Source organism: Tamandua tetradactyla, chromosome 6, assembly GCF_023851605.1.
Source record: "Tamandua tetradactyla isolate mTamTet1 chromosome 6, mTamTet1.pri, whole genome shotgun sequence".
NCBI lineage: Eukaryota > Metazoa > Chordata > Mammalia > Pilosa > Myrmecophagidae > Tamandua > Tamandua tetradactyla.
In genome coordinates this window covers 30,235,317-30,262,980 of record NC_135332.1, presented here as the reverse complement: position 1 = coordinate 30,262,980, position 27,664 = coordinate 30,235,317, and the positions used below count along the sequence as shown (strand labels likewise).

Genomic DNA, 27,664 nt, shown 5'->3' with positions numbered 1-27,664 from the left:
ATCAGCTGTAAAATGGGAAGTTGAAACCTGCCCTACCTATCTTATGTCTGTGATCCATTCTGAGTTCATTTTTGTGTATGGTGTAAGGTAGGAGCCAAATTCATCATTTTGCATGTGGGTTTCCAGTCATTCCAGTACCATTTGTTGAAATCTCGTAAATGTGAGGGTTTATTGCTAGATCTCAATTCTATTCCAATGATTCATGTGTTTTTATTCTCGTATACACAATCCCAATTGCTGTACCTCTGAAGTGTTTTAATCCAGAAATTTAAGTCTTCTAACTTTGTTCTTTTTTTTTAAGATCACTTTGGTTATTCTGGGTCTCTCACATTTCCATTGACTTTAAGAACCAACTTGTCAAATTGCTATCTTATCGGATCCATTGAGAAAATCAAGTAAAACTGACCTGTGACAGCATGTGATAAATTAAGTGGTTGTTGTTTCTACACTTATTGAGTCTGGCACCTTTCATGGTTTGGGGAACTCAGTGGAAAGGACATAGGAGCTGGAGACAGAACACCAGGTTTTAAGCATATGCAAAGAGGCCACAAGGAGGTTTAATGAGATTGATGAGAGATGACGAGAAATATTAGCAAGACAGGCAGGTAGTGCGGTATGAGCAAATGTTGACCCAATCTTTAAAGCCAGGCAAAGAAGCCTAGATTGCCACAAGGGACAGAAGGAACGTCCAGAAAATTCTGAGCCCAGAGGGACATCTACAAGAAAATGGTAGGTATTTAAAGAAGTGGTAGGATTTTGCAAAGTATCACTAGGCTGGAAGAAACAGAAGGAATAGAGGCAGCATGCTGAAGAACAAGAAAGTCATCAGAAGCAAAATGAGGCAAAAGATCTATTAACAGGAAAGGGTGGTATAAATGAGTAAATGCACAAAATTCAGTCTGTCTATACCAGTGGATAAGAAATGTAAATGCTCACCCAAGGGAGTAAGGAGCTAGAAATTATGGTTGTGATGAAATTGAAGGGACCCTAGAAACATAAACTACCCGCGTGGCAATCACTGGAGTGATTTGATGCTCCTGAGTCAAAACAAGTAGGATTCCTTTTTTAATCCCACATTTATCCTGGTCATCACTAGATGGCGCCATCAACGCAGCAAAGGACCCTGCTGTTCTTGGACAACCCTAGACCTATCAGAAGCCTCTGGCAGGGGATTTCAGACCTTCCCTGGGAGGTCTTTTGGTTCCTCATTCAATGTATTTGCCATCAAACAGGAGTTTCAGTCTCATCAGGAGACTCAGAGATCCCTGCACCAAAGGAAGGACCCACACACCCTAAAAAGGACCTTTTAGGAGCGGCCAGCTTGGACCAATATCAAAGCCCAAGCAAGGGGTGAATCCAACCTGCCTTGAATCAGGGGGACTGAGCTCCCAACACCCCAGCCCCACTTTCCCACCCACTCACTGCCTGGTCTGCTCCCGGTTGGAATAGGTGACATTCACCACGGCCGTCTCACTCTCCGTGTTCACTGGAGGAGCAAAACAGAAGCCAGTGTTAGAACAGCATGAAATAATGGGGTTTTGTGGGTCAAGAAAGCATCAAGCAACTACCCTGTGCTTATATGTATATTATATTCAAAATGCTGGAATGAAAAAGGCAAACCACTCTCCCTTTAGGCCCCCCTTCCACCAGGGCTACTGAAAAATTCAAATTAACCTTGCATTTTCCTTTCCTTATTTTCCTTACTCAGCTCCCAAGACATCTGGGTATGTAAAAGGGTGCAGTCACCACATCAGCAGCTGTGCAGAGCACAGGCCCAGCACCATCACCCCTGAACCTGGGAGATAAATTCACCTTTAGGTCAAACTAGTTTAAAAAGAAAAAAAAATCACACATTGGCTGAGATCAGGAATTTGTACAAGTAAACCTTTGTAAAGTATGGCAAAGATAGAGCTGAAAAGACTTGAGGAACACCCAAATCCATTCGAGCCTCTTGTGTCCTCAAGGACCAGAATGCAACCAAATGCAAAAGGCGTTATGTATATGATAACCTAGCTAAATTGAATAACAGGAGAGTGGCTGTTGTGGAGTCTAAAAAACAAACAGGAATCTTGTGTCCTTTTCCAGGAAAAGGATTCCCAGAATTGAGTGTTCCAAACATCATGGCAATGGAGATGGGACACGGGAGGCCATTGCAGCTTTGTGACACCAGCCATTAGTTGCATCAAACAAAGGCCTAGGCTCTGATTATGAGCAGCCTTTTGATTTTGATTTGATTCCCCATGTACCCTTTTCTATAGGGAAGGACAGCTGACTTTAGAATTCCAGGCAATCAGGACACATACCTTTCATTCTAACAAACCCAACTTGTCTTATGCTTCTGTGTCTTGTGAATTTGGGTCCCCTGGGTCTGCTCCACCCTGGGCTGGGGAACACTGACAAAAATCAAGCCTCTGCCCCCATAAAACCGAGGATAAGGCATTTGGCCACGAAATGTCAGTCCCATCCATGTAAGCCCTTTGGCCTTCGTTAGCCAGGCTCTCCCACCTCACTGGTGAGGAATGTTCTGCAAGAGCAACTGTTATGGACTGAATCATGTCCCCACAGAGATATGTTCAAGTCCGAACCCCAGGAGTCATGGCTGTAAGACTATTTGTAAATAGGAACTTTGAAGATGTTATTGGTCAAGGTGATGCCAAACTGGATCAGGGTAGGTTAACCCAATTTCACTGGAGTCCTTCTAAGCAGAGGACATTTGGACTCAGGAGGAGAGAGCTGAGAGAGAGATGGCCACTCAGTTATGAACTGCAGAAAAGCCATCGCCAGAACACTACAGGCTTCAGAGAATGCATCGTCCTACAACACCTTCATTTTGGACTTCTAGCCTCCCAACCATGAGACAATAAGCACCCGTCGTTTAAGCCAACTAGTCTGTGGTTCTTTGTTACAGAAGATCTGGGAAACTGAGACAATACAACAATCTTCCTCTTGTCACTGGAAACCACAGCAATGAATGAATCCCAAGCCCCTGCCTTCATGGAGCTTATATTCTAGTTGGAGGAGGTGGCAATAAACATAATAAACAAATTATATAAAATATTAGAAGGCAGTGCTAAGGAGAAAAATAACTCAGAGTGAGGAGAATAGGGAGAGAGTCTGGTTTTAAATAGGGTGGACAGAGCAGACCTAGCTGAGAAAGCGGCATGAGCAGGCTTGAAGACTTTTCTCTATGTCCAACAAAATCAAATGTTTCCCCCATGCCGTCATTTCAGGTAGCAGATATTCCCTCCGAGTATGGTGGGCTCTAGCTCCTTGGTGAACCTTGGATAAATTTAAACTAGTCTTGACTTCTGCTGGAGCGCCCAGGCAAGTCGAGCATGGGCTGCCCCACCACTGGCTCAGTCTTGCTCTCTATTTGTCTAAGAGTAACTTATTCACTAGTCTGAGCATGTGCAGTACTGGGCAGCGGTTATCAGTGAGTCCAGTTGTGTCCTGGAGCTTATGATAAAAGTTAAGCTACATGATTAGAGCAGGATACAACCTGTTTGATTAATTCAGCACTTAACTTTGGGCAGGTGAATAGTTTCATCCTTTATAGTTATTTATAGCTTGCCCCTTTCCACAAAGAATTTGGGAGATGAATATTGAAATCTCAAACAATGAGATTATTTGTTTCTCGAAAATCTCCAAACCCAAACTAGTATCTTGTCTACCTAAAGATCAAGCTCTACCTTGTGTCCAAACAAAATCATTCCATAGTTCATTTAATCTCATTTCCTTACAAAAAAATTTATAATACTTAATAAATTACTTATAATTTATAATATATTTATTAATTACTTATTATTCCATTACTTATAGCAGTAGAGAAACCTCAAAAGTCATAGCAATCTTTCTATAACCTAAAGTTCTTTTTTTTTTTTTTTTTTTAAAGGAAAGACAGAGAGAAGGAAGGAAGGATAGAAGGAAGGAAGGAAGGAAGAAAGGGAAACATCTTTAAACATTTTCTTGTTTTATTGTACTTTGTTTTTCCGTTTTTTGTTACATGGGCTCGGGCCGGGAATCGAACCGAGGTCCTCCGGCATAGCAGGCAAGCACTTTGCCCGCTGAGCCACCGCGGCCCGCCCTCTATAACCTAAAGTTCTTTTATTATTTTTTCTTTGTGGGTTTACTTAGAAGATTTTGTCTCCCATAAAACTGTATTAACCAAGTAATAAATCCCCTCCCATTTTTTTTACATTGACCAAAGACATATATATAGCTGCCAAACAGAACTCCTAACATGAAAGAGATAACCAGTTGATAATTCCAGCAAAAATGAAGAAAGCTTTAAAGTCAACTTTTGGAGCTTTTAAAGGGAAAGGGTTACAGACATGGGTTGAATGCACACTTTCTGGAACCTTGGATAACTCCCAGGAAACTGGAGACTCCATGCTGGGAATGAGTGGCTTTGTTATCATTGAATAAACCTCTAAGTTAACAGAGGGGAAACCTGGTCCAAGAGAGAAACAGTAAAGCCAAAATCAGGATCAGGGTCTCGGTCCCCTGTCCAGTGTATTTCCCTCCATACCACATCCTGTCTGTCTGTCTTCTGTGGGTCTTCAGGTCGATTTGGTAATGGAAAGTAAAGCACAGCAGATCCCCAGACTCCACCACACCCGGCCTCTGCCTACTCTTACCTTGCTCGCAGTTCTCTACTGTACCATATTGAGCCAGCAAGCTGTCCAGGACCTAGAGGAGCACGGGGAAGGGAGGAAGGGTAATCTTGGGCATCCCAGGAGCTGCCACTAAAGCAGCCATGATACCCCTCTCCCCACAGGGCTGGGACACAGGCAGACCCTCAGGTGAGGGGTGGATAGTAACCTAGTCAGTTAGCCCTTTCTAGGGAACTAATGCTGACAGCAACCCCAGTGAGGGGTGTATTTCAAGAATATACTTTAACTCTGCATCAAGGGCCCTGCCAGAGCCATTCTGGAAGAAGGTGTCTGGGCCACCCAGATCCCTAAATCAACTTCTGCTCGTACCAGGTTTGGGGCTCAGAGAACACCCTTCCCAGCCCCCTTACACCTCTCACCATAGGGCAATCGAAAGGGCTAACTTTGGTGGAGTCCCAGGTTAAGGATGAGACATGACCAATCCCCCTCAGAACTAGTATCGCTGACTTGCCCCAGACCACTGGGAGAGCTCCCCATGCTAACCCAGGCTGAGCCCAACTTATTTTCCAATCTTCACTCCCCATCCCATTTAGAGTTACACTTACTTCCCATCGGAGCTGGGGTGGAATATTTCGGATCTGAATTTTCCGACTCCTGTAATTAAAGAGAGAAGAAGGTTAGAGAAAACTCTGGACACCTTAGGGCCCTGTTATATTGCAGTATCTCATTTAAGCCCCACTCTTTTCTCCCTACTTTTGTTCACCAATATCAAACTCTCTGAGGCTAAGAATGATAATCTTTTGAGAATGGAGATTTGGGGTAAGGAAACCTCACTTAAGAGAGCAAAATTAGTATCAATGCTACCATAGATAGGAATGCAGAATCAGATGCTCTAAGCACTAAGGTAGCAAATTTTCCTAAAAATCACAACTGCTTTTTTTGTCTCACCTTTGTCTTCAATAGCTTAGCTTCCTCACTCATTCCATTATTCCAAAAGCACTTGTAATCATCACTATGTTCCAGACACTGGAAATGAAAAGCTAAATAAGATATTATTAATTCAGCTCACAGTTATTGAACTGGCACACACTTCATCCTACACTTTGTTCTAGATGCTGGGACCACAGTGATCAGCAAACAGACCCTAAGTGCCCGGCCTCAAGATGCTCACAATTCATCAAGGGAGACATATATGTAAGCAAATGACAGCAAGAAAACAGTGCACAGATATGGATTTAAACCTGTGCTCCTCTAAGTAACACTGACCTTAAAAAGATTATTTAACTTCTCTAAAGCCCATTTCAATTCCTTGTAAAACAGGAATAATGCCTATTCACAGGGTATTAGAAAGATACAAGATAACATTTATAAAGCACTTATTAGCAAAAGGCTTGGAGTAAACACTTAAAAAGTGTAATAATACGTGCATTTGTAGAGATACTATGGTGAGACTGATTTCCCTCTCTCTCTCTCTCTCGCACACGTGCGTGCGCGTGCACACACACATACACACACACAAACACACACACTAACATCAGGACCACCACCTTTCCCCATTTACTACTTTACTTTCTCCTTCCCATCTTCCAAATGCCTCTTAAATATATTCCTTAAGGAAGTCTTTTGGAGCTGATTCCTAGGGCAATTGCTGGCCACCCAAATCAATGCCCTAACCCTTGGGTTTAAAAACATCTAAATTAACTTGATCTGGGTTGTCAGTTATCATTTATGTTTTTGTATATCCTTGCTCAGAAGGCCTCCTAGGCCAGGGATATAGTCAACAAAATTCTAATGGCCTGTGGGAAAACTGGGCTAAGAAGTAAGAAAGTCCAGTTCTAAACAGCCAACTGCCCCTGACTGGAAATCTGATAAAGCCACGTACAGTCTCAGCCCTCAGTGAGGACCATGTCAGCTCTGGCCGGATCTCCAGAGGCGAAGGAAAGGATGCTGCACTCTCACTGTAAATGTTTTCACTCTTTGCTGTCCTGGGCCAGCCCACCACCCTTCCTGCATCCCTGACTTCATGTCTTTAGTTATAAAATAAAAAGTGAAGGGTCTCTAAGATGTCATCTACCACTACAATTTTATGAGTGTAGAGTCTTTATCACTGAAATCTGTTAGGGAAATCTCTTCCCGAGATGAAATAACTTGGGTATGGATGTACCAAGTATGGATGGCAATCTATGTAAGTGGCTTTCTATTTCAGTCAGTTCAAAACCAGTGTTCAAGGCAGGCAACAGTAGCGTACTGGCAGAACTCTCACCTGCCATGCCGGACACCCAGGGTCGATTTCCAGTGCCTGCCCATGCCAAAAAACAAACAAAAAAACCCCCCAGTGTTCAGGAAGTCAGGTAATACCAGGACAAAACAGTAAGGATCAGAAACAAGTTCCATTCCAAGTCCTCTGATCCCAACAGACTTGCGACTCAATTCGTTGGCCAAAAGGGGGTCCAACATCTGCCCTGGTGAGGAATTTTCCATACAACCCATTGGACAGACCAAATGGACACAGAGAAAATGCAGAAACCTTCACAGTGAAATCAAATTGGAAGGTTAAGAACACTTGCCTAGCCTGACTTCATAGCAAGGATCACCCAAGCCCAAGACGGGGCATGCAAACCCCTCCAGCTGAAGGGCAGGGAGGCAGAAGTTACTGAAAGTTCAAACCAACAGGGGCCTAAAGCGACCCCGGTGCAGAAGTCCAGTTTGAAACTCTCTATCAAGATGGCCCCCATACTGCAATCTAAGGTCAAATACAAAAAAATCTCTCCTACTTCAAACTCCTAGTTTTAGGACCCTCTCTCTTCTCAGGGAGGGTGAGGGGTGGGGAGGAAGTAGCAATGGCGAAATCAAATCTCTGCTTGGGATATTAATCCATATCCTAAAAGCAATGGCAGGCAGATTGTCTGGAATGTCTGGAATGTTCCAGGAGAGGGAGGGGGAGGAGGGCAGGCCACCCAACCAATGAGGGACGATTCATCCTAGCAGCCCTCCCCCACCCCCAACCAGCCAAGACTCGCCCACCCCTCCAGGGCACACACCACACCCTGGGAACTCATTCCAGGCCCCTCCAGGCCTCCAAACTTTCAGCAAAGCCCCCAGCCCTGCCTAAAGCCTGGAGGGCCTGGAAGAATAGAGGCCACAAAAAGCCTTTTCCTTTTAAGCCCTAGGCCTGGTTTCTGTTAAGTATGGTGCCACCTAATTTCTTTCAGGCCCAGAGCACATGGGGCAGTGTTGGCAACTGCAGCCAGTATTCCCTTTTCCCAGAACCCTAGGTAACTCATTCATTCCACAAGCATTTAGGGAAGGCCCAGGGCGGGCAGGGCTGGGGCAGTGCCCTGAGGACACAGATGGAGTGCCTAAGAACTCCCTGACTGGTCACTTCTTCACTCTGTACCTCCAGCTTCCTCTGATGGAAAACTGGAAAGGCTTTGTGAGGACCTGGAGAGCCAAGACTGCGTGTGAAGCCTGCCAGATAGTAAGTGCTCAGTATTCTAGGACCCTGCAGGTGTCCAGACGGGCATGGAAAGAGGGAGATAGGCAGGCTGACCATGAGCTGCAGTCCCAGAGTGGAGCCTAACAGTCATCAAAGCACACGAAGACTTCTGCACTGGGGGGAAATAGCTGCTACACTGCCTAGTACCTCCCCCAGATTCCCACCTCCCTGTGATCCCACAACTGAAGGGTTCTGGTCTGGCCCAGGGTTCCCCACTAGATCAGCTCCCATGAGGGTCAAACTGAGTCCTTACCATACGGGTAATGGCTTTTCTAAGTACCTTCTGTGGGCCTGGAACTCCTAAACCCTAACGTTTGCTGCTCAAAAAAGGGAAGAGACTTGCTATGTCTTTAACACGTAATCCTGTTGATTGAAAGAATGAAGCTTCCAGCCCCTGGCAATAAAGGCAGTGGTTGCACCAGAATAATGATTCCCCTGGTACCAAAACCTGGGACTTCAGGTGCTGCCCTTTGCCAGCTCTGACAGCAGAGCAAGCCCCAGGGGACCCATCTCTAAGCTGCCTCCCAGAGAGGAGAGTGCCACAGGGACCGAGTGGCCATTCTCCCCAAACCCAACAGAAATTCCAGGAGGGAACACAAGGAGAGAGCATCTGGGCAACAGGTTTAGAGTTAAGAAAGTAAGAGATTCAGGAAGCACAGGGAGCAACCTTTTCACTCTCAAGAATTCAGGTGTCGCTGACAGACTGAATGGGAAGGAAGAGCCTAAAGGAAACTTTAAAGGAAGGGAACTAACACTGGATGAGTGTTTCCAAGCAGCCAGGGTCTGAGATCCATCATCTCACACAGTCCTTCCAACACCCATGAAAGTGGTGTCACCCTACAGTCCCAAACTACCCTGGGATTAGGAGATTGAGCATCTTGTCCAAGGGGCACAGCTACCGAGAGCCACAATTTGAACCCAAAACCTCCCTGATTGGGAGTTCTTTGCACTGTCCTCTGGGTGGCCTCTTTGATGGCATAAAAAACCTTTGACAAAGGAGAGTCTTGTTAGAACAAATTAAAATTCAGAGTAAGAGTTCACATAACCTCACAGTGAACAGTGCCCCTACTACGGGGTTGTTGCTCTCCAATAAGTCAGAACACCCCACCTGTTCCTTAAATTATTAACTTCTTTCTCCAGCTGCATATTGCCATAGTTAGCTGAAAAGTGATTCAATGGAAAATTGAATGTTGCCTAGATAATGCATACTAAATTATTGTTACTTTTTAAATCATACTGTGATTTTTAAGTTCTATTTTAGAAACACAAACTGACTTATTTACAGATAAATGGCATATCTAGGATTTGCTTCAAAATAAACAGGGGAGATGAAAACATCGACTGTGAGTTGGTAATTGTTAAAGCTAGGTGATGGGTACATGGGGTTGATTACACGATATCTTTTTTAATTTTGTATATGTTTACTTTTTGCTCATAGGAAAAAGGTAATTCTGACTAACCTCATTTTGAAATCATCGTAAGGTTCCAAATTAATGGCTCTAAAGAGGTTTTCTTATCACTGATCTTATCAGCAAGAATCTGGGTCCTGGCAAGAAGCTTGCTGGGGGCAGAGGGGTGAGTGCCCGGGTCCACTGGAGGGCAGAGCAGGCACAGCGAGCAGACCCTTCTCAGAAGGGTGCTTCCCGAGGGCAGAGAGCACAGTGGGGACAGGACTCCAGGTCTCAAGGGAGAGAAGCTAAAAGCTGACCCTGGTAGGGGGGGGTTTCCTAATCCTCTGCAAACCTGCTCCTTCCTCTCCTTCCACTCCCAAACCCAGAGAAGAGGCTGATGGCCTCACCCCTCCCTGGAGGTGGGAAAGGGAGGAGTCCCTCTACACCAGAGTGGAAGGAACCAATTGAAGGTAGGGAGAAAGGCGGCAGCAATGGGTTTAGGTACCTTGTCAAGCTTTGGGCCCAAACCCCAGAGGCCCCTGTCCTGAGTCAAGCCTGGACTTTCATCTCCCACAGAGAACGAGGATTAAATGGGATCTTCAGATTTGATTCTTCACCTCCACCCTCCTCCCCCAGGCCATACCTCTCTCTGACTAGCAGGGTTGCTGTGTGGTCTTGGGCAAGACTTCAACTCTCTGGACCTCAGTTTCTCACATTTGAGCAACAAGGAGTAGAGTTACTCCATCTTGGTTAAACTGAGGGAACCCTTCCCCCACTGGCCAGGCATTTACAGCGGCGTGTGCCTCCAGCCAGGGATCGACCCCAGTCTACCTATTGGAGAATCCAGCTTCTTAAGTAGAGGGATTTTGTGTGCCCTGATGGTGATGGTCTAAAGAAGTGGTTCTTTTTTAAGAGTTTTTTCCCCATTAGGAAGAATGCAATGGAGGTAAGAACACTTTTTCCCCAGAGAAAAATGCAAACATTACGCACACCATCTCAACATCTTAGGAACTGATCAAGACCTTGGAATCCATCCACAAACCAAAGTTAAGACACCCTCCTTTCTCCTACACAACTAATATCCCAGTGATGCCTGGGTCTTCAGTCAAGCCTTCAGATATCTCTCCAAAAAGTTGGGAAGCAACCGGCCTGTGGCAATTATAAAATGAAGCTTGAAGGGGGGCGGGGGTGGTGGTTATAACTGGGATACTGGAAAAGATGCTTCATACTTGTAGAAACACACCCTCCTCGCTTAATCTGGCAAGTACAGATTTCTAATGAACAGCCAGAACTTTCCTTAAGGTTTCTGGGACCGAGCTCAGCCGCTGGAAGCATTCCACAGATGTTTACTGAGGAACCACGCACTGGGCCTGCACTGCCCAACAAGGAAGCCACCAGCCGTACCGAACACTAGAAATGTGTGACTGGTGTGACCAAGGAACTGAATCTCAAATTTTATTTATCTAAATACAGATCAATTACTTCCAAAGAAAATTTAACAAAAGAACTGGGGTGGGATTTCTAAGCCTTAGTGCCCCCAAAATGTAAAATTTTATTAGTAATTGTTTGTATTGACTGCAAGTCGAAATGATGTTTTGATATAATGGGTTACATTTTTTTGGGGGGGGTAGATTTTTTTAATTAGTTTCACCTATTTTTTCTAACACTTTTAGTGTGGCTCCTAGGAACCTGAAGCTTACACTTCAATGAATTTCTGTTGTATAGTGCTAGGCCTGGGCTCCTGTCCTCACCGAGGTTACAGCCCAGCAAGGACCAGCTTGGGGATGGGAGAAAGGAATGGAGAAGGCTAACCCCGCAGCAGCGGAGGTCAGTCCTCTAGATCCCTTCAGAAGAGGGTGTTCTGGGGACTCCTCAAAAAGGTCCCCTGTGGCTGATACCAGGGTTAAAGCCCTCTCCCAGAGCTGGCCCCTCCAAGTTGTTTCTGCCAGCTGGAAGTCATACCTGCAAGATACCCTGAAGGGTCAACCTTTGCGCTTTCCAGAAGATCACCACTGTCCTAGTCTTTACTTCCCATTCCGCCCCCTCATCCTTACAGAGTGGAGAGGAGGTGAAAAAAAAAATTGCCCAGGAAGACTTCTGAAGGGGGCGGACCTGGCACGCTTCAGGCAAGGCAGGAGTGAGAAAGGGGGCGGGGTCAGGGATGGGGAGGAGGAGTTGGCCCGATGCCCAGGGCTCCCTGCCAGGCTGGATCCAGAGGCAGGGCAGCCAGACAAGCAGGCAGGCTAGCGGACTGGCAGGCTGGCAGGCGGCCGGGTGGGCAGGGATGGAGGACCAGAAAACACTGACCTACTGGGGGATGCAGGACCAAGCATGGAGAGGCAGAGCAGATGCCACCACAAAGGAGAATGCAAAAATGTGGAGGGACTGCAAGGAAAGGACAGCTCTGGAATGCATCTGTGACCCTGTGCACATGTCTTCAAATGTATGTGGCACACACCCACTATTCCACGTGTATCCTTACTCCTACACTAACACTGGGGGCAAGCAGGAAGGAAAAGCAAGTCTCCAGGAGCTCCTCTGGGGCTGAGTCCTTATTCCCTCTCTTCTACCACGTTCTTCAGATGGCTAATATTTGTGTTTAATTCCACACTTCTGGCCTACATGGAGTCAGGGAAGAGGACCATGAGAGGTGGAATGGGGGACCACTAAGACCTTACATGAACACACACACACTCACCTGCCACTAGAAGTTCCAATTAAAGGAGCTGAGATCATGCACTGATGGCAGAAAAGGCAAGTCTGGGGAGATGCTAAACATTCACCCTCATTTTATAGATAAACAGAAGGAAAGAGGCATGCCAACTTCTAGGCAGGACTAAACCTCAAAACTCCTCCTAGGCTCATTTATGCTCATTACACTAAACTTTGTTGCTTTCTCTGAAGAGAAATGTTAACACAGCAGAAGCTGTGTGTATAGCACCGATGTCAGGAACAGAAAAAATGAGCTATATTCTCTGTAGCCAAGTGAGTGCCAACTGGCTTTTACTGCATGCGGCTCTAATTTGGGCACAGGATTAAAACTGTAGAAGAGCTAACTGTGCTATAATACAGCTGGATGGCTGCGAGAGATTTGCTAGCAGTATAAAAAGAGTAGTCACTAAAATCTTTCATCTTGCAAAATTCCTCTAGGGCTAGGGACAGACAAGGTAGCAAAAGGTTAATGTGGAAAGGTACTGACTAGGAGCAGAGAGCAAGTCCTGGTGAGGACTATAGTGCTCAATTCACTCAGCTTGGAAATAAACGGTTTGACAGGAGAGCCTCCTGCGTTCAACTTCTCGTGCATCTGAGCAGTACCAGAAGAAGTCAAAACAGAAGATTTGGGACAGCTCTTTCCAGACAAATTCCAGGGATGTCCCCTGCCCCTGCCAACCATCACCTTCCTTGGTTTCTCTGCCTAGAATCTTGCTCTCCCACCTACAGTCGTTCCCTCTGTGGGAGCTGGCCATGTGCAGCTATAGAGTGTGAAGTGGAAGGGAAGAGAGCCCCGGGAGTGGAGAGGTGTGGAGAAGAAACCACCAGAATAAACCTAAACATGGTGAAGAGGTGTCCCAAGGGAACCCGGGCAGCTGAGCCTTCCCAGGGGAGGTGAGATGGTGGTGGGGAAGAAATGAATGAACCTTTGGGGACACTGATTGCCATCCTACTCAGCCTGGCAATGAGAAGCATTTCCAGGATCTTGCTAATGTGTTCTGCATACTGGGAAAGGCAAAGGGGCCAGAAAGACCCTTTCAGGCCCCAACCTCACCAGAGATGATGGTTTAGTCTCACCCCCCAGTGGAGATGTCAGCATCTCTCCGGAGAGCTTCAAGGCCAAAAGGTCTGGCATGCTGGGCCCCAGAGACCTGAGGATGGAGCTGGCGCCCAGTGGAACACATCGTGGGGCAGTGACCTCGGAAATGGAGAGAGGTCGAGTCTCTCGTCAGGAGGGGACAGCATGGTTGGAGAGCTCAGTTCAAAACAAGGGTTTTGAGGTGGAGCTCTCAGAAGGAAAAGGAAATGAGAACAGCCTCAAAAGAAATCAGTCTTCTGTAGCTTACAACAGCAATGCAAAAAAGGACCCTGTGAGAATTAGAGTAGTCCTTGGAATTGTTTAGCATTTCCTGTGTGATGATGAAAATGTATCGCAATACACAAAAAACAGTAATTAAATTTATTTAATTAGTGGAAGAGAACCCTGGCTGTGTCCCTCCAACGCAAAGTTAACAACCTCAAGAGATTCACTGTTTCCCCCTCCAGTTGCTAACAAAGACCTGCTGGTGGTCAGAAACTTCTGGAAGCTGGGTGTGTATTTCTTCCAGTGCGACAATTCTTAAAGTAATTCTCCGACGGGTACACCCATGCTGGGTCCTGCCCAGGCTTGGGGCAGGAGCAAAACACCTTCTCTATAGAGGACTTTCTTTCCCATAAAGGGATTCCATTTGGAGGGGACTTAGGGCAGCTTCCAGGATGGTTCTCACCTACCCAGGAGGAGGGGACAAGACCTCTAACAGCCAAGGAGACCTAGGCCTGGAAACACGAGTTTCGCTGTGAAGGAGTGGAAAGGGGGAGCAGTCTGGGCAAATGAGGAGAAAGAGAGGTGCCTGGGCAGCAGCAGCAGCTGAGGGTGGGGGGAGGGATGGCAGCAGCTGGGGGAGGGGGGGAGGGGCATCCTCATGAACGGGCAATTGAGAAGGTCTGAGCAGCTGAGAGGCCGCGGCTGGCGTCGGCCTGTGCCCCACGTGGGACGGCCCCTTCCCCCCAGCCCCTCTCACCTAACCCAGGGAAAGCTGAGCACTCCACTCCCCCCCATCCCAGCTGCTGGGTGGGCTGCGCCTCCACAGTGCAAGGAGGGGGTCTGAGGATGCGCCCGGATACCCGCTCTGCTGCGGGGTTCGGCACAGTCTGGAATATTCTGGCGCTAAAACCTCCTCAGTACCCCTACTCTTTCCGAGCCTGTCCTGCCGGGCCCAGCGGGCCCTTGGCTACCCGTGCAGGGCCCAGAGGGGGAGGGGACACGCGCCAGGGGCTGCTGGATGGGGGTGGAGACAGGACTTTGCCCTTTGTCTCTCTCTCCTGAGCCACCGGCCGAAACCCGACCCCATCAGCAGCGAACCAGGCAGCCAGCAAGGGGCAGGCTCCCCCTCCGGGGTCCTTTAGTAAATCCAGACCCGACCTCCCTGTGGTCAGAGCTGTGACTGAGGTGGTCCTGTGGGGGAGGGGGCTTCCCGCCTGCAAACAGGCCTGCAAACATTTAAGTGGGAACGGGCTGGGTGTAGGAGGCCGGGAAGGGGCTGGAAGTGAGGCCGCAGAAGCTGGAGGGGAAAAAATGGCCCGGGAGGCAGCATTCCTTAGAGACCTCGGCTGGGCTGCGGGTGGAGGCAAACTGAGCTGGGAAGGCCTCCCACTGAGAAGGCAGGAACAGGCCTGGGAGTAGCCTGGGGTCTGGGGGCCCTGGGGAGAAAAGAACCCTTTCTTCCCATGGCAGGTCCTGGCAGCACTGGTGGAGGCTCTAAGGGGAAGTTAGAACAGAGGAGTGGTAGGTGCCCCAGAGAGAGTGGGGCATTTATCTGGGGTGGGACTAAACTTCTTCGTCTACCCTTTAGGGGTACAGGGTGGGAGACTAAAGAAGGCTAGGGCAGCAATCTAACCTGGGGACTACTGACTCTGTAGTCGGCCTTCTGGGAATTGTCCCCAGCTCCCCTCATCAATTAGCGATAATTATGAAGTCACATTTACTTGGTACTTGGGAGTATTTTAAGAGTTTACAAAGTTTTTACACCCACACACTCCTGAGAACTTGGAACAACCACAAGAAGCTGATTTGGGTCTCAAAACAACCACAGGAAATTACTGATATTTTTATTTTCATTCTGTAGGTCAAAAAACAGGTTCAGAGACGTTCAGTGACTAGTCCGAGGTGACACTAGCCAGCAAGTGTCATTGCATCATGTGGCCTGCTCCTACTTGTCAGACAAAAAAAGGTGGCTGGTTTCTTCTCCTTAAAAACATGTATGATCTATGAATTATGATTCTATATGCATGTGACAAAGGTCAACTCTTTGTCCCTTCCCACTGGGAGGAGGGGGATGGGAGGGGAGTCATTTCAATCCCTGCCCTTCCCCCCCAACCTTCCATTTTCCCCTGGGCTGAACCCAAACAAAAGGAAGAAAGAAAAAAAAAAAATCAGCCAAAGGCTCCAGCCCTGTTGCTTCCCCAGCAATGCCAAAGGATGAAGCCTCTTAAACCTCAAAACACTTATCCAGCTTATTTCATGGCTGTTTCTGGAGACAGGGAGGACTCAGATAAGGAAGTGAGGCCCAGAAAAATAGATACTGACTGCCCATCTCACAGCCAGGAAGGGACAGGCTGAGATTTACACCTGAATCTAACCCCACTCAGATCCTTCATTTTGTTCATCCCTCTCCATGTGCTATTTTAATTCCAAGAGCAGAATTCCCATTTCCCACCTTAGCTAACCATACAAGGGAAGATTTTTACCCCTTCATCTCAATTTTCTTCCACAACTAAAGACTGCCTGAAAATCCCAGGGCTCAGAGGGAAATACAACGCAAGGAAAAGATGAAACACCTGGGAAGAGGAAGGAAACTCAAGGGCAGGAAGAAACTAATGCAGGTATATTTTTATTTGCTGACCTTATGCTTCCCAAAAAAGCTCAAGAAAACACTCAACTTCTCTGTGTGCTCAAGAAGACTCAACTTCTGTGTGTTCTCAAGGGCAGGAAGAAACTAATGCAGGTATATTTTTATTTGCTGACCTTATGCTTCCCAAAAAAGCTTAAGAAAAGACTCAACTTCTCTGTGTGTTCAAAGATCACCCGTTCCCACCTTCTGATGGTCAGCCTTTGAGGTAGAAGTGCAGAAGTGCCTGAGTTTGAATTCCAGATCAACCTCATCCTAAAGGTAGGACCTTGGCTAAGTTACTTTAGCCACTCAGATTTTTAGTTTCTTCTGCAGAATGAAGATGATAGTATTGGCAGGTGCCTGTGTGGATTCAGTGAAGGGATTGTGTCTAGCTGAGTTCTTTTGAGCTTCACAGTGCTCAGAGGCAAAGAGGATGCGCAATAAGAAATGTCTGCCCAATAAGAAATGTCTGCCCTACCTACGGAAGGCCTGGACTCATCTCTGTAGCCTCTCCCCACTGGAATGCTGCCCACCCACCCCCCTTTCTAGAAATTTCTTCCCACAGACTCTCCCAGTGGGTATACAATGCTCTCCTTAATCCATTTCTCTCTTTTTTTTTCCTGCCTATCCTTCAAAATCCAACTTAGGTCAAAACCTCTCTTCTATTTTAATTCCCCAGGTTGTGTGCCTCTAGCATATGATCTCTTGCCCTCTTGTGCATTTTCTGAATCTAAAGTGAAAATGCTGAAGGGAAGGGATTTTTTTATCTTGTACCTCTTTTGTACAGCTCCCTGTCTCTACCTCTGCTACCTTCCTCATCCTGAATAGAGGACCCAATAATGCTAAATAAAATTCCAATAAATAATTTAAAATCCTGCAGGAGAGAAGTCAAGCAAAGCCTTCTTTTTACATAGGATGAAGAATATGGGAAAAAACAGAACTGGCAACAGTTAAAAAGGGCTAACATTCTGGCTATGGGATCTTTTCCTATAGCAAAGGACTTGAGAGCTAGACACATATCAGTCCTCTGCCAGTTAGAAGTTTAAAAAAAAACCATTCACTAAAGATGGCCAGTAAGGGGCAAGCATAATAAACTGAAAATAAGAGATAAATAAGGTTTGTGAAAATTATTTTATCCCACCCCTACCCCCCACTGTTCATTCTGGACAGGTATTACCTTATCCGGTTCCAAAAAGCCATTAGATAAGATAAACTTCAATCAGCTAGGTTTTCCCTTCCTCTCTTACATTAAATAAGAAGGTGCTGGAGTAAAACATTCAACAAGAGTGAAGAAAATATTCTGGACTCTGCTGCTTTCCAAGCCAATTTCCTATTATATCTCATCTGTGCTCAACCAGAATATACTGGCAGCAGCCACCAACAACCACACCTACCTCTGGGAAGGATCAACCCCTTTAATTTAGGATTCTGTCTCCAACTCCTACCAGAGTAACTAGTCTCTATTACGGTCAGACTTTTCCTCCCAAGTAACTTAGAGACCTTGAGGAAGAAGTGGAATAAATATTTCTAACTCTGAATAGGCGTCCTCGACAAGTTTACTCCACCCAACAGCCCCCATTTCAGTTCTCATCTCCTTTCATTTTCTCCTCCTCAGAGTACCTAATGGATAGTTGATACACCCCAAGCAGTCCCAAAGGCCACTCCAGAAAGAGGCAACACACATCATTCTGCATAAACTAATTGTAAAGCCCTTTATAGTAACTGATTAAAGTTACAAGCCTGTGGAATGGCTAAAAACCACATCCGGATTGGAAGCCCCTCCCCACCCCACTCCATTAAGAGAAAGTTCAATCCTCATGGACCGGTCTGAGTTCTTAAAAGGGGCTGTGCATATATACATGTGCCCGTGCACACATATGTGGTGTGGCATGACCCTGTGAGCAGGAAGGACTGAAGAGAGAAGTGGCCATGAAGGTGGGTTCTCAGCAAATCTGTGGGGACTGTTTCCAGGCCAGGGGACCAGGGAGAGAATGTGAGGCCACTTTGGCTTTTTCCGCTACAAGGGCACTGGAAAGAGGACAATTTATGAGGGCATGTCTTGGGCATCCAGGAATCCCCAGCTCCTTCAAGCTTTGTCAAATTCTACAAGAGCTGCACACCGAGACAAAGATGCCCATCTCCCACCAGGCTGGGGAAGCTGCTCTCATTTCTGCCTTCCTCAGATCCCAAGAGGACTCATACTGTCCTCCTGGATTCACACAAGAAGCCTCTCCCCGGTGTGGCTCCCCTACACGCACTGTTGATAGTTACCCTAAAGTATGAAAATTTCAGCTAGGCATCTGGCATGAGTTAGGGACATCTACAAAGAATAAATGGTCCATTTCTCCTAATGAATGAATAATCAGTACAGTAGTCTTCTCCAACATGCTTGCTCCCACGTCTCCAAACCTTTTGTCTGCAAGGATGGGTAAGAGATGTGGTGTAGTCCATAATCCGTGGGCTCTAGGGATTGCCCTGGCAAGCTGCATCTCCCTCTCCCACAAGTTGGCTTTTCCTTTCAGCACACAGGTAGGTATCAAAGCACCCTACACACAGGTCCCCTTCAACACGTCTGTCCACATTGTTCCATACAAAATGCATATCAAAATCACATAACTATAAACACACTAGCCCACAGCTTATAGGCCTCGAGCTGCCACACACAGTCCCACAGACAGAACCTCTCACAGACACATTTTGGGAGCATCTATACACTTGATCAGTTCTGATTCTCATGGAACTAAGCAGGATAGAGAATTTTAAAACTTCAAAGGAGACCAAGACTAACCAGGGAAGGAGACAGAGAGATTAGTATTATAAACTTTAAAATAACAGTAACAACAACAGCAGCAAATGTATACTATTAATGTTACAGTTACAAAAATTGAGGCTTAAGGAGGTTAAGTAATTTTCCAGGGTGTCAGTTATTTATTGCCTGACTCCAAAGCTCATGCTTTTAAACTCTGAACTATCCTGAGGAAGATCTTCCCTCCAGACCCCTGTAGAGTGAGGAGCCTAGGGTGGGTCATAAGACTTTATGACCTAACAGCACTTCCTCCCTTGAGCCTCAAGAATTTTGAATTACTTCCCCTCCCCCACTCTTCTGGCCAAAGAAATCAGACCCCACAAGTGACCTTTATACATCAAACAGTTTTTTTTTAATGTCTGGATTCTGTGATTCCAATGCCCATTTAAAGATTCTAACTTTACTAAATTAAGCCATGCCATCAAATTTCACTCCAACTTAACATTTTCAATTTCAAGTGGTCAAAATGCTCAGATAACTAATTTTTTTAATGACATGAACTCAATGAAAAAAAAAAAAAGATGTTCCCCTTAACTCTCTCTTAAGAAAATGTGGAGAAAATTGACTGGACTCTATGGAAGAGACCATGGTGGAAAAAAGAGAAAATGAAGAGACACCCCCTCCTCTCCTGCCTTCCAAGAGCAATCTTCTCTACAATCCTCCCCCTAACTGAGCAAAATTCCCACCCACCCATACCATGAGCCTTCCATCCATCAAAATGCCACATGTCTAGTAATCAGACTTGTCCTGGAGGGTTTGAAATATCTGCCCAATTCAGTCAAAAATTACTTCAATCATCCAGCTGTTTGCTCTCTACTTCATTCAAAAACATTCACCCATGGACAGCCATGCTCCATGTTCTTTTGCTACATGAACAGAACTTCAAATCCTAGGAGCCTGGATTCCTGTAACATGACTGCACTTCTGATGGTGTTTGTTCTACATAGTTACATTTCAGTGTGTTGCAATCAGATTCTCTCCAACTATGTTAAAATTATGAGGTCCAGACCTACTTTTCCTCTGTGATTACCTGTAACCAACAAACATTTATTTCAGCTGTCTGTGTTTAGGGCAAAAGCTTGTTTCAGCCTGTTTGTTCCTTCATTCCTCGACTATTTATTGCAAACCTACTGTGCTGTAAAGGTAGGAAGCAGGTCTTACAAGCTGACTCTGCAATAAATTTCAGTACTAGGATGATCCCTTCCCACCCACTCAGAAATATATATCCCTGTAGAACAAAACCTGAGGGGCCATCCACATTCTACTAGAATGGAGTTACCAAACTGGGAATTGGACATCTTGCCACTGACAATGCTACCTTGCGATGGTGTGTGTTATAAGAGGAGCTACCTTGCATAATCATTTTCTAGCCAAACCAAAGTTTTATCAATAACCAAATGAGCATACACTTTTTTTTTTTTTCAGAGACCAGGGTTTTTTTTTTCGGTTGTTATGACTGGCATTTTAAAAGGTGGGGAGAAGAGAAGAGGAGGAGATGTGCTAGGTGCCTGAGACCCTGGGAAAGATCCTCAAAGCTTCCTTAGGGTCACCTGGAGGTCCTGTTGTGCATCTTTTGCAACATAAAATCAATGGAGGGGACCTCTGGTTACTATTATTTCCTTTGTTGCTGTTTCTGTCAGCTTCTGGAGCATGAGGAAAGACAGTTCATTTTCTAAAGATTACACATTATTTGACAACTCTTCAAATTTCTATTTGCCATGGCCAAAGGACCCCAGAGAGCAATAGCCTGCTACATACACCTCCATTTTTCTCCCCACCTCTCTCATTTTTTTATTTCCCCCTTCCTACTCTCTTCCTCTCTCCTCTATTTTCCCTTACACATTTACCCACTGGCCTTCTGCCTTTCGAACGGAAAGGTCTTAAGACTGCCCAAAGGCTGAAAAGTGCTGCCCCCCTCCCACCCCAGCCGGTTCAGAATCTGGAGGCTCCAAGGACTCCGGCTAGGCTGTTGGCGCGCTGCTGCCGGGCGTCTTGCGCCGCCCCCTCCCCCAAGAAAGGGGGTCCTCGGAAACCCAGGCATGCGGATGTTCTCTGTCCCGGGCTTGTTAAAGGAGGAAGGCAGGCGGCTCCACCGCAGAGCGGGCAGAGAATGCGGGTTGGGGCTGGGGCTGGGGCTGGGGCCGGGGCGGCGAAGAAGGACTAGGGCAGCAGGCGGACGCAAGCTCTCCAGGAAGCGCCTCCAGAGCTGCCGCGACTTTTTTTTTTTTTTTTTTTTTTTTTGAAAAAGGGAAGAGAAGGGAGGCAACTCGGAAAGCAAAAATAGCTTTGACTGTCTCTGAAATCTCCCACCCCTCCTCTGAACCTGGGGTCTCCGACCTCTCTCCCATGGGGAGTTGTAAGCCTCCAGCCGCTCCTCTTTAACAGGGAAGCGAGAAATCCATCCCAACCCCCATCTCTCTCTCTCTCTCTTTACCCCCCGTCTGGAATTTCCAACCCAAGACTAACTTGTCTGATTTCTCAAGACTCCCCTGCTGCTTTTTACCTCCCCTTTTCTCTCCCTAACACTCATCCCAAAATCTAAGCTGCACTTTCTGGAAGACATTAGCCACATTTTTTAAATCTTTGAAAAAGATGGGAGCGAACAAGACTGAATTTAAGTGCTAACCACTGGAAAATTGTCTGTTCGTCAAACGTCTTTGGTTCATACATTTATTCTAACGACACCATCACCAACGCTATCCCCCCACACACACACAAATTCAACAACCAATAAATATCTCTTCAACACAAATTCTCTACACCAATAACGCTTGCTGAGCTCCTCCTTTTCACTCCACTAAGCAGACCTGAAATCTTTTTTTTTATGTTTTAAGATTGTACATACTTTCTCGATGGTATATTTGCTAACTGGCTATTTATTATAGCATAAATAAACTCTTAAAAAAAAAACCTTAAAGGTAACTACACACATAAAGTAGATTTAAAAAATATATATTTTAAGGTAATTTAAAAGATTAGAAGCTGAGAATTTATGAATCCTGTCATATATTTCCTCTCTGTCATATATTTCCTCTCTAAAACATAATTATAGGAGGGAATGTTTTGCTTTCTTTCACTAAAAGCTATGCCACTAAAACTTTACATTTGGAAGAGTTAATTATACTTTGAATAAATTAGTGAATGAAATTATTATTCTTTCTTCTTTACCAAAAAGTTCTCTAACTGGGAAACCACTAGAGTAAAATTTCATCTTTCTACTTTGGGTCATAAAACAAGGGGGGGAGGGGGAGGGGGTCTGGAAAGCTACAACTCTTCCAAGTACAAATATCACTGTCCTTAGAAAAGCTTCACCTTTAAATATTGACCAGCAAATGGTAACACCTAAGGATTTCTCTAGCAGTAAGAAAACTTAGTTTATGAATTTTTAAAATTTAATTTCTAGGTGGAAATGAAAATGTAGAGAGTGAACCCTGACTTTCACCTTTCCTCCAAACTGGAGAAAAAATTAAGATTCAACTCTTTTCACTTATTTAAAGCCCCCATAATAAGAAATCCTTTTTACTAAAAGTGTCATAAACTGTTTCTACTTTAAACCTACTTGTTGAATATTGGTCAGATGTATCTTTCCCCTTATATGAGTTGTTAACATTCTTTTTACTTTGGATACTAATCCAAAACTACAACCACTAAAGTAAAAGTGCCTGAAAATCTCCCTACCCTAATACTTTTCACTTCCCTGTTTTTTTAACCCCATTCATTCATTTACAGCCCCTAACTAGGTTTTTTTTTTCATTAAAGGCAAACCCATTTCCAAAGGCAAACTTTAGCTTGTTTTGAAACATTTAGTGAAAAAATTATTTCTTCAATACCAACAAATCTTTTTAAAACTAAAATTAAAAATATTTCTTGCCATACAACACATCCTGTTCAGAGATTTTTAAAGCTATTAATTTCAGTAAAAGAATAAACTGTAAAACAGAATCAAGTTGGAACAATTTCTCTTTTAAGAAGTAAGTTCTCACACTTATATGAATGATTATGAGGACTAATTTTAGTTTTTTTAATAGTAGGAAATTTGGGAGGGGGATGTCAGTCTCCCTCATTTTAAGTCAACTTAGAGAAAAGAACAGCCAAAGAAATAACCTTAGAACTCTGACTTGAACACTTTTCACAGAAAAATGACAGTGCATCTCTCTCATTCGTTTTTTGTTTCTTAATTAACAACAACACATTTTGATCACACCAGCTGACAAGAGTATGTTATCTTAAGATAAAATTCTTCAAGAAAAAGGCACACATGGTAGCAAATGCAACCACAAATTTGAGTAGACAAGTCACACCTTAACTGCTCTTAAACCTCTCAAAACAAAACACATATATACAAATTCTTTTTCCAAACTGTTTTAAAAATGTTTTTGGTTTTTCTCCTTTGCCCCAATATTTGGCAGTGAATATATACAAATTCTCAAGAAAAAGCCCAAACTGTTAACCAAAATCCAACACTTATGACTAGGAGGTAGTTTGGGAACGTGATCTCAGAGACATTTAATTTCACCATTTAAAAAATTCAAATTAATTGCAGTTTTCAATTTAAATGTATACTGACTGTTGTCTCTTGAGTTCTTGAAAAGGTACAAATTTTATTTATCAAATAGATACCAAGTTAGAACAAAACAGGTAACTGCTGTAATAACTTATTTTTCATTTGATTCCCCCTCTTTGGGATTTTCATGAAGCTCCTAGAAATTATTAAAAATCATAATTCATTTAGAACTGAGTGCATCAAGAAGCGTTCTACTTTAAATACTGAATTTCTCAAGAAAAACACAAAATATTTATGTCACTGTTCATTTTGCTTTAGAATGCATTACTCAGTTAATTAATTAGTTCCTGTTCTATATATTCATGAGACTGAAAAAAAACTGTAACAAACCATATGAAGAAATATTTTTCAGACAGACTTAAAACACACCACACCACCTGCTTCCTCAAAGAGCACAAATGATAAAGCAGAGTGACTTAAAGACACTTTCTCTTTTTAAACCCCAGGACTGCAAAAATTGATTCATTCTAAAAAAATGAAGTGCCTTCTCACCACCACCCCACAAAGGAAAATAAAACAAAACTGACTTAAGTGTTTGGACTCAAAAATTATTTCAAGAAGGGGGGGCACAAGAGATCTAATTTAATATGGGCATAGAGGGGGAGGTATTTTACTCAGTCTTCTCACAAACCCCAGTGCTATTCCAACTCAAAAAGAGCCCATGGTAATGCATTTTGAAGGAAACAAGAAGTCTAGAAATGGCTCGAAAGCAAGCAGATGGCTTAGGGAAAAAGATCCATAAATACACCACACCATGAAAATTAAAATATAAATGTTTTGAATTCCATTTCATCACATTTTGATATTTCTCTTACTTTTCACTTTATTCCCTTTAAAATTTAATTCATCCTCAAGAGCAAAAGAAAAAATTTCCACATGTCAGAATTCCAGTTATTCTGCATATTTCTTATCAACACATTTTAAATGTGTTTTAAATGCAAATGAGTCTTAAATTCAAATATCCACAATCTTCCATAAATCTATTAGTGTTGGTGTGTGTTTCTTCTATGCCCATCTCCAGGAAATATTTCAAAATAATAAATAAGACTTCTTCCTTCCAATTTTATTGCCTCTTTACTCCAATTCTAATTGCCTTTCCAATAACAAAGTATTTCAACCACTTAAGGTTAAATCACAAGCTCTATAAACATAGTAACATGCCATATTGATCATCTATAGATACAATAATTCCAAGTTACTTAAATACCTCAAACTAAATAATTGAAAAGATTTTTGGCCCAAGTTAAACTTTCTAGCTCTTCTTAACCCTCTCCCCCAGTAAAAAAAGAAGCCATCCACTTCCCATCCAAGAAAGTCTAGGAACTATTCTGAAATGTAGCAAGTTTCACTTGAAATGAGAGGGAGAGAATCCAAGATTTACTGGGGGCTGCTCCCAACTAGTAACATAAGGAAAACTGTACTGTCAACATGTTTAAAGGCTGATTTGAGAAAGCAGAAAGACTCTGCCCTTATATTTCTAGCTACGATTCAATGAAAGATTTGGAAGCCAACATGAACCGGATGGGGGGGGTGTAATGGAGGGACCCCCTTTGCAAGAGAGGATAGAGGGTATTGGAAAACATACTGCCACCCCCACCCCCCACCCCCACTATTTATCCAGGGAGTTCTAGGCCCTCCAAAGAGCCCAGCTCACAGCCTCAACACAAAGCTCTCACCCAGATGGTCCCTAGTAACAATGGACCGAAGGAGTGAGGGAGGGGGCTTGAAAAGGATAGTACAGCCAAATCATATTCTTTGAAAAATTCAGCAAGCGGTGTGGGGGGGGTGGGATGTGGAGAGTAGGGTCTATTTTAAAAAAAAGAAAAAAAAAGCCTTTCCCTGTTGCAGAAATATAAATTAAGCACAAGCATAAGGGTATTCTTTTGGGGAGCAGGAAGCTCATTCTATTGTCCCTAGGGAGTATAAAGGGACCCCCCCTCCTCCAAACCACTGAAAAATTATGGTGAGGGAAGGGCTCAAGGATGGGAAAACGGAAATAAAACCTGCTAAGAAGTTGCAGAAATTGCCTTGGGTCAGAACTCTTCAAAAATTATAAGCTTCCGCACAAAAACCGGCCCCACACCTTGAGCAAACTCCACGAGATTTTTCCCCTTCCTATTATTTTTTATTTCCTTTTAATCCTCCAAGCAACATCTTTTAGCCCACCATAGTCCCAACTTATTATTTTTTTTTACAAGCTGTAAACCACCCATTCAACAAGATCTTGGCCAACCTTCCTTCCCTGCCCCCAACATCCGGAGTTGGGAGTGAGAAGGCCAGTAATGGGCTTCTTCCACTGGAGACGCTATGGACCCCTGATCGGTGCCTCTCGGCCTCCAGGACGGGCCCCAGAGAAGAGCTCTTCCCTACCTTTGCTTTTTGGGGACAGAGTGCTCAATCTCTAGGCGTTTTCCTTGTAGTTCTACTTTCCCTAAAGATTAAAAAAACACACACACTCACATTAATATGAGAGACTGAACAGAGGTGGGGGTGGGAAGAGGAAGTAAAAGACGCTAGGGTTATTGAAGAGTTACTGGGATTCGAGATCGTCCTAGGAATTCAGAAGTGGGTCCCGCTCCTGGGTGGGAAAGGGTCGCTCTGGGCACTATGGAAAATATATTCGTAATATTTTCTTAATTTTTTGTTTTGTTTTCGCACTGAGGCTAGCTGTGTTGTGAACTGCCCTGGGAGCGCCATTTGGGAAAGGTGCGGGGGCATTTCTGCGGGTGCGCTGCCAACACGACCCCCAGATGTGGGGAGAAGTGGCCAAGAGGGAAAGATCTCCCGGTTTCTCGGAGTGTGAGCAGGGGGGCGGGGCGCGGATGCAGAATGAAACTTTATTTTTCTGAAGAGCCAGGAAGAAGGACTTCGGGCCGCCGGGCGGTCACCTGTCGGGGCCCGTCAGGACGGCGAGAACCTGGGGAAGCAGCGCTGAGCCCCGCGAGGTCCCTCGCGGCCTCCGCGCGCGCCTCTCGGCCCAGCCTCGGCGTCTCGGGAAGCAGCATGGCGACCCTGCGCCGCCGCCGCCGCGCCACGCCGCTCACGCCCCACTTTCAAATCAAAATGGCTCAAGTCCCAGGGCCTGGGCGGTAGGCGGGACCCCTTTCCTCCCAGGCCCTGCCCGAAGACTGCGGGCCCCACGGAAACCCGAGGGACCGGAGACGGTGTGGGGACCCCTTCCCTGTTTGGAAAGGCCTAAGGCGGCGTGCAGGGACTGGGGGTGCTCAAACTGAGGGGCCGTCGGGTGGCGGCTAGGGAGGAGCGGGACTTGGAAATAACGTCCAGGCAGGGGTCGCCTCAGCGCCGCTAAAACCAGGCCCCCCGTTACTGCCAAATGGGGGCTCCCGCCCCGTCTTTAGGGTTTAAAGAAATCACCTTTCTAAAGCCCCCAATTTCTTGTCTCGGGTGGGAAGAAGGGGTGAGAATATCCCGAATTATTTCTGCAGAAGAATAGGGGTGGGTTGAGGGTGAGTCCTGGGGCCGAGCCACGCAGGCGGGGCCAGGGGGTAGAGTTGGCGGTCAAGCAAGAGAAGGTGCAGGTCTCGCTTGTTGGGGATCTCGGTGGTGGTTTTTTTTGGTGTGGGGGGGAGGTGGGTGCGCTCTTACCAGAGAAAGTTTCGATGGCCTTCATCGCCCAGTGCTCGTCGGGGCAGTCTACGAAGGCGTAGCCGGATTTGACCAAGAATTGGCCGCTGTAGGAGATCTTGTGCTCCGCAAACACTTTCTCCAAGTCGGCGGAGGTCACGCTCTCGTTGAGGTTGCCGATGTAAAGCTTGTTCATGGTGGCGGTCTCGCGGCAGGACGCGGTCTCCGGCAAGGCCGAACCGAGCAAGTGCGGACGGCGAGCCTCCTAGGCCGAGAGATGCGGAGAGCCGCGGCCGGAACGCAAACTTTCTTTGCACCCAACCCTTAAGTTGTCGCGAACCCAGGGCGGGGAGGGCGCCTGAGGGCGGGGAAGGGCGCGGGAGAGTGCGGGGAGAGCCGGGGAGAAGTGTCCGCCGCGCGATCCGACGCGGAGGACGCGGTGGCGGGTCCCTTCCTTTCCTTGGGTCCGATACCCTTCCGAGCCGACTGGTGTGTCACGTTTCTCCGCGGCCGCCCTGGCGCCGCCTCTAAATAAAATCGACTTGAAAAAAATGGAGCGGAAAAAAAA

The 27,664-nt window shown here is 45.5% G+C and overlaps 1 protein-coding gene across 3 annotated transcripts in view; it reads right to left on the bottom strand.

Moving 5' to 3' along the window:
- IGF2BP1 (insulin like growth factor 2 mRNA binding protein 1) overlaps positions 1 to 27,292 on the bottom strand; it is a 40,627-nt gene extending 13,335 nt beyond the window's left edge. For all 3 annotated transcript variants that reach the window (XM_077163057.1, XM_077163058.1, XM_077163059.1), the window contains exons 1-5: positions 27,118 to 27,292; positions 25,882 to 25,942; positions 5,219 to 5,267; positions 4,638 to 4,689; positions 1,423 to 1,486 (exon numbers count right to left, since the gene is read on the bottom strand). In XM_077163057.1, the coding sequence (XP_077019172.1) occupies positions 1,423 to 1,486; positions 4,638 to 4,689; positions 5,219 to 5,267; positions 25,882 to 25,942; positions 27,118 to 27,292 (401 nt within the window). The remainder of the gene's footprint in view (positions 1 to 1,422; positions 1,487 to 4,637; positions 4,690 to 5,218; positions 5,268 to 25,881; positions 25,943 to 27,117) is intronic.
- Positions 27,293 to 27,664: the final 372 nt, after the last annotated feature.